Source organism: Aethalodelphis obliquidens, unplaced genomic scaffold (assembly GCF_003676395.1).
Source record: "Aethalodelphis obliquidens isolate GAN/ISIS:26980383/991018 unplaced genomic scaffold, ASM367639v1 scaffold64, whole genome shotgun sequence".
Taxonomy (NCBI): domain Eukaryota; kingdom Metazoa; phylum Chordata; class Mammalia; order Artiodactyla; family Delphinidae; genus Aethalodelphis; species Aethalodelphis obliquidens.
In genome coordinates this window covers 731,826-746,672 of record NW_020838008.1, presented here as the reverse complement: position 1 = coordinate 746,672, position 14,847 = coordinate 731,826, and the positions used below count along the sequence as shown (strand labels likewise).

At 41.9% G+C, this 14,847-nt stretch overlaps 1 protein-coding gene across 1 annotated transcript in view; it reads right to left on the bottom strand.

Annotated features, from left to right (window-relative positions):
* Positions 1-14,847, bottom strand: part of DCAF12 (DDB1 and CUL4 associated factor 12) — a 39,545-nt gene that overhangs the window by 12,698 nt on the left and 12,000 nt on the right. Inside the window, exons 3-4 of the mRNA XM_027088972.1 lie at positions 5,239-5,445; positions 4,098-4,158 (exon numbers count right to left, since the gene is read on the bottom strand). Of these exons, the coding sequence (XP_026944773.1) occupies positions 4,098-4,158; positions 5,239-5,445 (268 nt within the window). The remainder of the gene's footprint in view (positions 1-4,097; positions 4,159-5,238; positions 5,446-14,847) is intronic.

The following is a 14,847-nucleotide window of genomic DNA, read 5'->3' as shown; positions in this document are numbered from 1 at the left end:
TCCAGGTCCAACCATGTTGCTGCAAATGGCATTATTTCATTCTTTTTAATGGCTGAGTAATATTCCATTGTATACATGTAACACATCTTCTTTATCCATTCATCTGTTGATAAGACACATAGGTTGCTTCCATATCTTGACTATTACATATGATGCTACTAAGAATACTGGGATGCGTGTATTTTTTCGAATTAGGGTTTTCATTTTCTCTAAATATATATCTAGCTGTAGAATTGCTGGATCATATAGTAGTCCTATTTTTAGGGTTTTTTTTCAATTTTTTTAAATTGAAAAAATATTTATTTATTTGGCTGCGTTGGGTCTTAGTTGCGGCACATGGGATCTTCAGTGCGGCATATGGGATCTTTCGTTGTGGCACACGGGCCTCTCTCTAGTTGTGGCACATGGGCTCAGTAGTTGTGGCACGCAGGCTCTCTAGTTGTGGTGCATGGGCTCTAGAGTGTGAGGGCTCAGTAGTTGTGGCATGCAGGCTTAGCTGCCCTGAAGCATGTGGGATCTTAGTTCCCTGACCAGGGATCGAACCCACGTCCCCTGCATTGGAAGGCAGATTCTTAACGAAGGCAGATTCTTAACTACCGGACCACCAGGGAAGTCCCTATTTTTAGTTTTTTGAGGAACATTTATACTTTTTTTCATAATGGCCACACCAATTTACATTCCTACCAGCAGTGTACTAGGGTTCCCTTTCCTCCACATCCTCACCAACATTTGAAGACTTTTTGATGACAGCCATTCTGACAGGTGTGAAGTGATTATTATCTCACTGTGGTTTTGATTTGCATTTCTCTGATGATTAGCAATTTTGAGCATTTCCTCATGTGCCTGTTGGCCACTGTATATCTTCTTTGGAAAAATGTCTATCCAGGTTTTCTGCCCAATTTTTAATTGGGTTGTTTATTTTTTTTGTTTTGTTTTGTTTTGTTTTTTGTTTGTTTTTGCGGTACGCGGGCCTCTCACCATTGTGGCCTCTCATGTTGCGGAGCACAGGCTCCGGACGCGCAGGCCCAGCAGCCATGGCTCACGGACCCAGCCGCTCCGCGGCATGTGGGATCCTCCCGGACCGGGGCACGAACCCACGTCCCCTGCACCGGCAGGCAGACTCTCAACCACTGCGCCACCAGGGAAGCCCTGGGTTGTTTATTTTTTTATATTGAGTTGTATGAGCTGTTTATATATTTTGGATAACCCTTATTGGTCATATCATTTGCAAACATTTTCTCCCATTCCATAGGTTGTCTTTCTGTTCTGTTGATGGTTTCCTTTGCTATGCAAAAGCTTTTAAGTTTAATTAGGTCCCATTTACTTAATTTTGCTCGTTTCTTTTGCCTTAGGAGAGAGAGATGAAAAATATTGCTACAATTTATGTCAAAGAGTGTTCTGCCTATGTTTTCTTCTAGGAGTTTTATGGTTTCCAGTCTTCCATTTAGGTCTTTAAACCATTTTGTTAGTTTTGCATATTGGTGTGAGAAAATGTTTTAATTTCACTCTTTTACATGTAGCTGTCCAGTTTTTCCAGCACCGCTCTTCACTGGAGACTGTTTTTTCTCCATAGTATATTCTTTGTCATAGATTTATTGACCAGAAGTGTGTGGGTTTACTTCTGGGCTCTCTGTTCTGTCCCATGGATCTATATGTCTCTTTTTGTTCCAGTACCATGCTGGGTTTTTTTAAAAAATAATTAATTAATTACTTTATGGCTGCATTGGGTCTTTGTTGCCGCACACAGGCTTTCTCTAGTTGTGGCGAGCAGAGGCTGCTCTTCGCTGTGGTACATGGGCACCTCACTGCGGTGGCTTCTCTTGTTGCCGAGCACGGGCTCTTGGCATGCAGGCTCTAGAGTGCAGGCTTGGCAGTTGTGGTGCATGGGCCTAGTTGCTCCGCAGCATGTGAGATCTTCCGGACCAGGGCTCGAACCCGTGTCCCTTGCATTGGCAGGTGGATTCTTAACCATTATGCCACCAGGGAAGTCTTACCATGCTGTTTTGATGACCAAAGCTTTGTCATTTAGTCTGAAGTCAGGGAGCATGCTATCTCTAGCTTTGTTCTTTTTTTCCTCAAGATTGCTCTGGCAATTTGGGGTCTTTTGTGATTCCATATAGATTTTAGGATTGTTTGTTCTACTTCTATGAAAAATGTCATGGGTATTTTGATAAGGATGGCATTAAATCTGTAGATTGCTTAGGGAAATAGAGACATTTTAACAATATTAATTCCTCCAATCCAAGAACATGGGATATCTTTCCATTCCTTTGTATCATCTTCAATTTCCTTCATAAATGTTTTACAGTTTTCAGAATATAGGTCTTTCACTCAGAGCCAATATTCTTTTTTCTTTTTAAATTGAAATATAGCTGATTTACAATATTATATTAGTTTCAGGTGTACAGCAAAGTGACTCAGTATTTTTGAAGATTACATTCCATTATAGGTTATTACAAGATACTGGGTATAATTCCCTGTGCAGCAGTCCCCAACTGCTGGGACTAGGGACCGGTTTCATGGAAGACAATTTTTCCATGGACCGGGGGGTGGGGGGGTGGGGGAGTGGAGATGGTTCAGGCAGTAATGCAAGCATTGGGGAGCGATGGGGAACGGCAGATGAAGCTTTGCTCGCTCATCTGCAGCTCACCTCCTGCTGTGTGGCCCAGTTCCTAACAGGCCATGGACCGGTAGCGGTCTGCGGTCTGGGGGTTGGGGACCCCTGCTATACAGTATATCCTTGTTGCTAATCTATTTTACATACAGTAGTTTATATTGGTTAATCCCATAATCCTAATTTGTCCCTCCCCCCTCCCTCTCCCCTTTGGTAACCACAGCTTTGTGTTCTATATCTGTGAGTCTGTTCCTGTTTTAGAGCCTATATTCTTAAAACCTGCTATACTGTTCACAAAATGTAGACTTGGAAGCTATCAGCCTGAAAACATAGAATACTCACAGCCTATATGAAAAAAGAGAAGGAAAGCTCCCAGAATAAGCCACGTCCTGGCTCCTAACAATCACACTTAGTGCAAGTTACTGTCATACAGATAGTCCCTATAGAGGTGACATGATTCAGCCTTTGCCTTCAAGGAGCTCTCATTTCTTGGGGAGACAAATGACAGGGAATCCAAAAGCTTCTGAACCACTACTGAATAATTCTGAACTGTGACTATGCTTGTCCATTAGATTTATTTTCCCTCCTGGCTGCTTTCTATTGCCTTGCAAAGAATCCAAAGAAGAAACATTTACGTTCCCTTAGCTTTGTGCGTAGCAGTTCTAAGCATGGGCTTGGAACTCAGAGCTGGATTCACATCCTGAGTCCATCTCTCACCATCTGTGTAGCCTTTGGCAAATTATAACTTCTCAGAGTCTACATTTTCTCATTTGTGAAATAAGGCTCATAATGCAAACCTTCTAGGACTGTTCTGAGGATTCTATGAGATAACACACATGAAGTACTTAATTTAGCAACTCTTACAATTTTTTTTAAAATTTGGGAATCTGGAATGGGGGATTATATTTTTACATATACGTACCCAGCAAAACTGGTTGGCACTCTGAGCCTACTTTCTAGGCTGCTGTGGGTATTCAGAAAGCATTTGAGTATCTCTAGGTTATCTTCTCTACACTCATTTCCATGTATTTTTTTCTGACTGTTCTACCACTGGGAGAGAAATTCCCCTAATCCTGTATAGCTTTATCAACACTATATAGTTGTACAGAAAGTAACAGTTGCTGCTAATACTTTGCAGAGCACACCAACTTTTCCAAAAGCACTTTCAGAACTATTGTCTCAGCGAAGCCCCACAAAAATGTTGAGGCTAACATGCTAATACACAGGCTCTTTGGAACAAGGCAGAGTATGAATAATAATTGTGCTAGTACTTCCACTTTGCAGATCAGGAATATACAAGGGGAATGACTTATCCAAGGTCACACGGTAAGTCAGGAGAAAGAGTATTAGAAACAAGGTTTCCTGGCCCCTCGCTGATGGTCGGTTTACTGGGCTATTTCCAATCACACTACTCTCCTTCTTCAACTTCTAGCTTCCCTCCCTCCCTGCCACACCAGAACTCCCTACAAAAGGGCAATTTTACCAGATACCGCCATAGTGTCACTGATCCATGCAATGGAAAAGATCCAGTCCTTGTGTCCATCCTTCAAGAGGAGGGAATGACAGGTACAGAGAGAGAGAAAAAAAAAAGGAAAAAAAGAAATCAGTAAAATAAGGATTACAATGCACACCGCTGAAAAGCTTACGAGTCTGACTGAAAATAGCTTTGTAAAAATTACAATTCTAATCTCTGGTGATTTCAACCCAAATGGAATGATCCCACAATTTTTAACTTCTGTCTTGCGAAGCTCAAAGCTGGAATAAAACTGGCATTCTTGTGGACAATAAACATGGCCGGTGGACACACAGCTCTAGCATTCTATCTCTGGATGTTCTACTTGTGGTTCCTACGCACAATTACCCACTTCTCATCCCTCCAACACACCTCCTCGCACTCTCCCCTTGCTTCCTGGGAGAATATAGCTACAACTGACCTCTATGCTGTTCCATCTGTCTGGTACTCTCTTCCTCCAGACATCAGCATGTCTTGCACCCTCATTTCCTTTAAGTCTCCCTGCTCAAATGTCATTCTTATCAAAGAGGCCCTCCCAACTATCCTCTGAAATAGCATTCTCCACCATGCTCTCTCCCTTTAGCCTGCCTTTACTCTTCTCCACGGCACTCATCACACTCTGACATACTGCTGGTACATTTTTGTTGGTTTATATGCCTCCCTTCACTTGAGTGCAGGCTTCAAGAGGGTAGGGGCTTTGTCTGTTTTATTCACTGCTATGTCCCCAGTGTCTGAAACAATGACCGGCCATAGAAGGGTCAAAAAATAGTTGCTGAATGAATAACTTAATAAACCCTTCTGACTATGGGCAGTAGGAGATGTGTAACCACTGTGGTGTGGACTCAAACACCAACCCACCGCTGATGGCCTCTGAGGTGGACTGCTCGCCTCTTTATCAGACATACCCTCTGCCAACATATCTGATACTCCCTGTGGTGAGTGGAATACCAACTCTGAAATCTCCACCCCCATACCTCACCATTACGCACCCCCAACCCAAGTCCACAGAAGTCTAGAGGAAACTGTCCCTTCCTGGGGGGCTTGTGGGATGAGGACTGGGCTCTGTTAAAAAACAAGGCTACCTCTATCTACAATTATTGGGGAGACTTACATCTCCCACACACACAGGATCTAGTGTAGGCAGCCGGTAGATAGCAAGGCTGTTGGGGTTGTCTCCTCCGGTGGCTAACAGTGTTCTAGAGGGATTCAGCTCGATAGCATGGATACCACAGCCCTGCTGTGTCACACCGCCGGGCTCCCGGTCCTTCAGAATGGGGATCTTGGTGATCTGGCTTGTCTGGACATCCACTACAAACAGCTACAAGAGAAAAGGGATAAAGAAGCTGAACGCAGTTTCTCTTCAGTGTGGCTAACGCTGGGTACAAACATCCATTCATTCACTCAGTTACCCATCAAACATTTAATTAATGTCTACTACGTTAGACCCTGGGCATTATTAAACGCATGGTCAGGGCGACACTAGTCAAATGAAACATGTAAATAAGAAAACATAACAGAGATAGATATAATATGCTACATAAACACAGAGAGGAAGAAGTAAATTCTGCCTGGGATTCAAAGATGGCTTCAAAGAGGATTATGGATCTAATGAACCTGATGAAAGGTTTTCTACCAGTTCAAGCATATTTTATATAACTCTTCTTTTTTACTATTTATTTATTTTATTTCTTTATTTTCCTTAATTTTTTTTTTGGCTGTGTTGGGTCTTAGTTGCGGCACACAGGATCCTTGTCGAATCATGCCAGATCTTTTCATCATGGAGCATGGTCTGCTTGGGTTTCTCTCTAGTTGTGGCGAGTGGGCTCCAGAGCACATGGGCTCTGTAGTTTGTGGCACGTGGGCTCTCTCGTTGAGGTGTGTGAGCTTGCTAGATGTGGCATGCAGGCTTAGTTGCCCTGTGGCATGTGGGATCTTAGTTTCCCGAGCAGGGATCAAACCTGTGTCCCCTGCATTAGAAGGTGGATTCTTCTTCTGTTTTGTTTTTTAAAGATTTTTTAAAAAATTTATTTATTTTATTTTTGACTGCATTGGGTCTTCCTTGCTGAGTGCGGGCTTTCTCTAGTTGCGGTGAGCGGGGGCTCTTCGTTGCAGTGTGCGGGCTTCTCATTGCAGTGGAGAAGGTGGATTCTTTACCACTGGACCACCAGGGAAGTCCCTATATAACTAATTCTTATCTAACCATGCATAGAAGCTTATAAACAAAACACATCAAAACCACTATTAGACATACCTATAAACATTACCACATTTGCAAGAGTGACCTGAGACAAGACAAGGTAAGAGATATTCATCTCACTGCTTATCTATTACACACACATTCTGTTTTGTGCCACCATGCCTTTGCTCATGCTGCTGCTTCTGCCTGAAATGCTCTTATCCACTTCTGTACCAAACTAACCCCTTTTCACTCTCCAAAATTCAATTCAGAGAAATACTTTATGGAAAAGATCAGTCTTAGACAAAGGGCATTCCCAGTGGAGTCTTTTTTTTTTTTAATATTTATTTTTTAGGGTGTGCTGGGTCTTAGTTGCGGCAGGCAGCTCCTTAGTTGTGGCTCGCAGGCTCCTTAGTTGCAGCACATGAACTCCTTAGTTGTGGCAGGCGGGCTCCTTAGCTGTGGCACATGAACTCTTAGTTGCGGCATGCATGTGGGATCTAGTTCCCTTACCAGGGATTGAACCCGGGCCCCCTGCATTGGGAGTGCAGAGTCTTAACCACTGCGCCACCAGGGAAGTCCCTGGAGTCTATTATTATTAAACTCTTTATGTGATTCAATGATTCATTTATTCACTCACTGATTCAGCACCAACTAAATGCCAATAATTGTTCTAGATGCTAGAAATATAACTACTAGGAATGATCTCTGGCCTCATATACCTTATAGTCTAGGTAGTTCATTTAAAATCCTATCAGCAATTCTCAGAATGAAGCCAAATCATGTTATATCGTTGTATAAAATAACCTACTGCTTGCACAGGAAGATCTATGAAAGGAGAAAGCAGGTAAGCCTTAAATTTAAAATAGAAAAAGGAAAGGAAGAGTAGCTAGAACAAGACCGCCAGGTAGAGACTAAGGAAAAATTTTAAAAGGGAAGGTGGAGAGAGGGGAACCACTCCTGAATCTGTAGGCCCTGACAACTACTTAAGGCAGACCTCCTGCCTAACAGTCACAGTCACTGTGTGTCTGACAGGCATTTTTTTTTTTTTTGGACAGGCATTTTTAAACTCAATGTGTCTAAAACAAATACTCTTCCTCCCCAAATTGCTCATTTCATCTAATGCCACCAAAATCTGCCTGGTCACACAAGCCTGGGATTCATCCTAGACTCCTCCTCCCTCATTCCCACCATCCCAGCTAGTCCTGCCAAACTATCTCCTAAATATTCTTACAGTTGGCTCCTTCCTCTCCATCCTCTCTCCTCTAGACAACTGCAACTGGTCTTTCTGCCTTCAGGCAAGGTCACCATCAAAACTATCCTCCTGGGCTTCCCTGGTGGCGCAGTGGTTGAGAGTCCACCTGCTGATGCAGGGGACGTGCGCGGGTTCATGCCCCCGTCCAGGAAGATCCCACATGCCGCAGAGCGGCTAGGCCCGTGAGCCATGGCTGCTGAGCCTGCGCGTCCGGAGCCTGTGCTCTGCAACGGGAGAGGCCACAACAGTGAGAGGCCCGCATACCTCAAAACAAACAAACAAACAAACAAAAAAACCTATTCTCCATACTATAATCATTCATCTTCATAAAAATGGAAATCTTCCCATGTCAATTAAAAAATATCCAATGGTTCCCCTTTACCTAAATTCAAGCCCCTTAGCATGGCATCAAGACTCTTCTCAATGTGGCCCCTACCTATCTCTCTAGCTTCAAATCCTGCCATGGACCTTATACTCTAGAAAGAACTGTTTATTAATTATTATTCACACAAATAATAATTATTTTATTTTTGACTGCATTGGGTCTTCAATGAAGACTCTCCAATGAAATATAATTATTTTGTTTCATGCTCATGCTGTTCACAATGCCAGAAATGCTTCCTCCTACTCTTTTCTTTACCTGGCCATCACGTCCTTACCTTTCATGATTCAGTTCAGACATGTCCTCTATGAATATTCCTTAATGTCCAGGCTGGTTAAGTTCCTCTCTTGTAGACTCCCAAGACAGCCCTCTACCCACAATACTTAGATATTATCACAGTTTCAAAATCTTTACTTGTCTTGGGCTTCCCTGGTGGCGCAGTGGTTAAGAATCCGCCTGTCAATGCAGGGGACACGGGTTCGAGCCCTGATCTGGGAAGATCCCACACGCCACGGAACAACTAAGCCTGTGCACTACAACTACTGAGCCTGTGCTCTAGAGCCTGCGAGCCACAACTACTGAGCCCAAGTGCTGCAACTACTGAAGCCTGTGTGTCTAGAGCCCATGCTTTGCAACAAGAAAAGCCACCGCAATGAGAAGCCCGCGCACCGCAACAAAGACCCAACACAGCCAAAAAAAAAAAAAAAAAAAAATTCTTTACTTGTCTCTCTTCTCCATTAAGCTAATAATGTCCTTCCAATTCCAAGAGCAGGGGGTTTACCCTATTTGGTTCTATTCTCCTGCCCCAACCATGCAGAGCTACATAGTAAGTGCTTACAGTAACCACCTTTCAAGGGACCTGACCAATGATGTTAGGGGGCCCCCACATCCCTGCACTCAGAGTGGGGGCCTGTAGCTGAGTTTGATACAGCCCAGATTTCCAGATCACAGCACTGTCCTGGGGTGGCCTCCTGGCTCAAGGAGAACCAGTCCAGAGGCTAGACTGGACTGGGTCATTCAAATTCTCTCAGCAATATGGAACTGGCTGGTGGCATTAAACCAAACTGTCAGGGTGGCCATTTTCTACCAAAGCCAGTCCCCAGAGAAAAGGAAACAGAAGACAGGAAGCATGGACATCCCTGGTTCCTAGGGGCTTTCCAACTCCTACTTGTTTTTCTGAGATCCAGGGATACTTCCTGCTCTTCAGGTTTGCAAGTTAGCCCTTCCAATAAATGTGAGTGGATTTCTTACCCTTTTAAACAAACGATCTCTAACCAACACAGCCCCTCAAATGTTTAATAAAGCAAAACGTACTGCCCACTTACACTTTTGTGTTGTGTGGGACAGTGCAACCATAATATATTGGCTTCTAGATCAGTGATTCTCAAACTGATTATAATACAATATAATATAATACAATAACCTGGGGAATTTTCTTTTTTTAAAAAATACTACAAAACAAACACAACTCCCAGGGACTTCCCTGGTGGTCCAGTGGCTAAGACTCCGTGCTCCCAATGCAGGGGGCCTGGGTTCGATCCCTGGTCAGGGAACTAGATCCTGCATGTCACAGCTAAGAGCCCGCATGCCACAACTAAAAGCCAGCACAGCCAAATAAATAATAAATAAATAAATATTTAAAAACAATTCCCAGGCCCTACCCTAAAACTCCTCCAATTAGAACTTCTGAGTTTGGGGCCAGTAAAAGTGAATTTTTTTCAAGGATCTCCAGGTGAATCTAATGACTGCCCATGTTTAACAATCACTGATCTAGAGCTTTGCTATTCAAAGGAGTATCTGGAAGCTTGTTAGAAACAAAGAAACTCAGGCCTTCACCCTAGACCTATTAAATCAGCATCTGGAGTTTCTCAAGATCTCCAAGTACACTGAAGTTTGAGAAGCCCACCTGCCAAAACCCAGTGCAACCAAATAAATATTAAAAAATAATAATAATAAATAAAAAATAAAAATGCATCCAGGAATGTTGATTTTTTTTTCCCTCAGGGAACACATATGACGTGCATAATTAAAAGATAAAAGAAAAGGACCACAGGCCCTGAAATGAGCTGCACTTACTCAGGACTCCAATGATGTCCAAGAGAATCGGGCATTCTGTCCAGCCCATCTCTAAAAGCTTGCTGCCTACTCACCTGCATCCTGCTGTGCAGGAGACAGGGGTATGGCCGAGATCAATAAGCTACTTGAACAATATCAAGACTCTATAGCTATAAATATTTTAGACTGTTCAGGAGCTAGAAGAGTTGTCACACCTAGAAAGTTGAGTCACTGTTTCTATTGCAAGTCTATTAAAGGAAAGACCCATGTGGTTGTTTAAAGTAAAATAACATGGTTGGGGTCCAAATTACAAAAGTAACACGTCATAAACTTGTAAAACATAGAAAAGGGGAAATCAGAAAATGAACACCACCACTACTACCACTTGGTGCATTTTTTTCAGGTCCTTCACCATATACCCAGTCAAATGCATACATATTTTTCTCCATTTATAAAAATGTGACCTCATATATATTATTTTATATCTTTTAACACCTTTTAAAATTAATCTATATACCTTTAAATAATTTTTAATGGCTTTAAGGTGATTCGCTGCATGGGTATGCTAGAATTTATCGAACACATTCCCTGTTATCGAACATTTATGCTGTATCCAAATTTTCAGTAATGCAAAACACACTGCAGTGAACATTCTTGTATCTAAATCCAGGTGCCTGTGCTATGCTAAGATCTCTTACTCTTTGAATTGTGAATCTAAGCTGCTCCTCCAAAAGACGGCTATAGGGCTGGCTTGCTGAAATCAGCAATGGTACTTGGTATTAGGTCCTGAGTTCTGATATTTTCCCACTAGAATCATGATTTTGTGGGAGGAGGACCAAATTAGGATTTACAATTATCCTGAATTTAAGTAACATAATAATTCTTTTTTTTTTTTGGTGGGGGGGCGCACAGCTTGCAGGATCTTAGTTCCCCAACCAGCGACTGAACCCAGGCCCTCGGCAATGAAAGCATGGAGTCCTAACCACTGGATCACCAGGGAATTCCCAGTAACATAATTCTTTACAAGCGTTTAACATGTCCAGTAAACTGATTCTTAACCCCTGATCTTGGAGGGCTCTGTTGAAAACGGAATAAGTCCTGAGAGTCAGCTTTGGCAAGACACCTAAGATTTTGCCTGGTATCCACCAAAGTCATCTAGTGAAGAGCCTCTGACAGTACACCACAGAGGTTTAGCTACCTCAAGCACCGTGACAAACATTTGGTAAAAAATTTCTCTTAGGTTGTAAAATCAGAACTCAACTGAGTGTTGCCTTTATCTAAATACAAAGCCCATGTCCTACTTCCAAGTGATATACCATCCAATCAGAGAATAGAAGGGTAAACAAAAGAATTGGTCAACTAGCCTGATTTTACACAGATCCTCATTTCTTCCTATGGAAGATGAAAATTAATTCCTATAGTACTGAAGGATACTAATAGTTAATGTATAGATTATTCAGAAGAAAACAAGATATTCTCAGCTTTTTGTTCCCCAGAGCATTTCAAGGCATAAGACCTTCTACTCAGAATTAAAAGGAAGCTTTATCTCTAAACTGCAAACTACTGGAGAGCAGATTGTCATTACACACTAATTAATTATCTAGTATATTAAGAGGTTATAAACTTTTAATAATAACAGTTTAAAACAATAACATAATCCCTATTCTCTCATTCTTACTTCCTGAGCCTTACAGCACAAAGACTTAATGATAATATGATTATGTATCTGCCCACTGAAAAGCAAGAACTCTCTCCAGGTGTTATCTGGAGCTCCAAAAATCTTCTGTGACTTGAGAGGGGAACTCCTTTTGCCGTATATCCTACCACTGTATTTCCAATCTCTTTCTTTACACCCTTTCCCTAGAGAGGAGGTATACTCCATGACTGCTCAATCTTCGTCAGCAAACAAGACAAGCATTGAATGGCAACCTGGCAAGGCCACTTTCACCATTGCTTTAGGCTAAGAAAAAATATCTAGCTTAAGTAATTTTTTTTTTTAAATTATAGAGTTTATTGACAATACTTTATCTACAATACTGGAAATAAAAAATGCAAGAAAGATTGCTCAGAATCCTATCTCTCGGGACTTCCCTGGTGGTCCAGTGATTAAGAATCCACCTTCCAATGCAGGAGACTCTGGTACCATCCCTGGTCGGGGAACTAAGATCCCACATGCCACGGGGCAACTAAGCTCGCACGCTGCAACTACTGAGCCCATGTGCCACAACTACAGAGCTCATGCGCCCTGGAGCCCCTGCGCCACAACTAGAGAGAAGCCCACGCGCTGCAACAAAGAGCCCGCACACCACAACGAAAGATCTTGTGTGCCGCAAGACACGACACAGCCAAAAAAAAAAAAAAAAAAATCCTATCTCTCTTTTCAAGTCTGTTTTTCATTTGTCAAGTTCCTGTTCAGTCCTTAATCACATGCATGTATAATGGTGCATAGCTATAATCAGCAGAGAGAATTCTGTATCTCATTACATTTAACATATCAAAAGCTCTACATGTTATTACAGTCTTCACAATTATGTCAATACCTCCATAATATCATGCAGATTTGATTTACCATAAATTACTTAAGTATTCTATTGTTAACATTTTGATAAAATAGCTTCCAATAATTATTTTGTTAAACAAGACTTCTCTCTTCCTTTGGATAATTTCCAAAGTATGAAAATATTAGGTCAAAGGGTATAATACTTATTAGGCTCTTCATTCAACAAACAATACATCCCAGGTCTTTGAAACATAATGCCAAATTACTTTCAAAAAAGGGTTTTAGTGACAATAAATATATGACCTGTTCTACCACATCCTTAACAGAACTGGTTAACACTTTAATTTGTATACAGAAAAATATTTTGCTTTTATTATATCCCTTTTATGATGAAATTAACTATAATTTCCTAATTGTATTTTTTCTTATATAAATTATATCTAAATGAATTATTTTTAAATGTTTAAGCTCCTTGGGATGTGACTGACATACAGAAAATAACCAATTTACAGGGTAGAAAAATGGTCACTTATCTTATCTTATGTACCTGAATTTGGCCAGAAATACACCTAGAGGCTAGAACCATCAAACTACTGTTACCACTTCCTCCTCCACTGCCATTAATTACATCAACAATTTACTAAGTACACGTTCTAGGCACCAAGCTAACCAACATCTTATTTAATTTTCTTCATGACTGAGCTAGGCAGATACTACTCACTCCATTATTATTATTATTTTTTAAATATGTATTTATTTACTTATTTGGCTGCACTGGGCCTTAGTTGAGGCACGTGGTATCTTCGTTGCTGCATGTAGGATCTTCGTTGTGGCACGCGGACTCTTAGTTGCGGCATGCATGTGGGATCTAGCTCCCTGACGAGGGATCAAACCCGGGCCCCCTGCACTGGGAGCGTGGAGTCTTAACCACTGGACCACCAGGGAAGTCCCCACTCCATTTATTTTAAAGGTGAAAGAAAGGCTAAGGAGAAATTACCTGGCTTGTCCAAGGGTACAAAGCTAGTAAGAAATGGAGCCCAAATTCAACCCATGATTCTCTGAATCCAAATACACAATACAAAAGGACTTAAACTTGTTGATATTTCTGACTTGTTTACTATAACTCTTCTAGTAAAGAGACCAAAAAATTGGAAAGTAATGACTTAAACTAAGATCTGACTTAAAAAAAGAATGGGCAGGGTCTTCCCTGGTGGCACAGTGGTTAAGAATCTGCCTGCCAATGCAGGGGACAGGGGTTCGAGCCCTGGGCCAGGAAGATCCCACATGCTGTGGAGCAACTAAGCCCATGCGCCACAACTACTGAGTGTGCGTTCTAGAACCCGCAAGCCACACTACTGAAGCCTGCATGCCACAACTACTGAAGCCTGCGTGCCACAACTACTGAAACCTGCGCGCCTAGAGCCCGTGCTCCACAACAAGAGAAGCCACCGCAATGAGAAGCCCACGCACCGCAATGAAGAGTAGCCCCCGCTTGCTGCTACTAGAGAAAGCCCACGCGCAGCAACAAAAACCCAACGCAGCCACACACACAAAAAAAAAGAATGGGCAAATTTCTTGCTTTGTCTGTTGAGACCAGAACTGGCATATAAGGAAAATAATTATTTGTCAAGGGCTTCCTCAAAGTGCAGAAATAAGATCGGATTACATACTACTGGTTGCTGAACAGATATTAACCAAGATGCCTACAAGGAAATTCTTTCAGATCCATTAAACATGATGTCCCACCTACGCCCTGAGTGTGGTTTAGAAAATACAAGGAGAATTCAAATGAATGGTCTAGATTTAATAAGGTGACAAAAAAATTATTGCTATACAGCATAAAGTCTAAGCCAGTGATTCATATAAAAATTGCCTGAGAGCTTGTTTAAAATTCCAATTCCTAGGTTTCACAGAAGGAAAAATCCTGAATCAGTACTGGAGTGGGGACCAGGAAACTTGCATTTTAAACACATACCTCAAGTGATTGTGATGCAGACAGTTCCTGAGTCTTGCTTAGGAAACAAAGGCCTAAGCAATCAGAAATCAAATATACATCAATTTAGAAGAAGGCGGACTGGCAAAAGAAGACTAAAGGAAGAGCCCAAGGAAAACAGGAACCAAATCAAGTAACCAGACTACCTCATTACTAACTTTCAGCAGGTAGTTAGCCTGCCAGGCACCTCCCAGCAAACCTCTGCTCTCAGCTACCCACGTTTCCCCATCCTCCAAGTCTACAGGGCTGCAGGAACAGGCCATAAATTCACCAGGGGCCATGCGGCGAAGCACGTGACTCAATTCTCCAGATGAGAAAGGTGATGAACAGGATTATTCATTATTAAAGGCTAGACATGA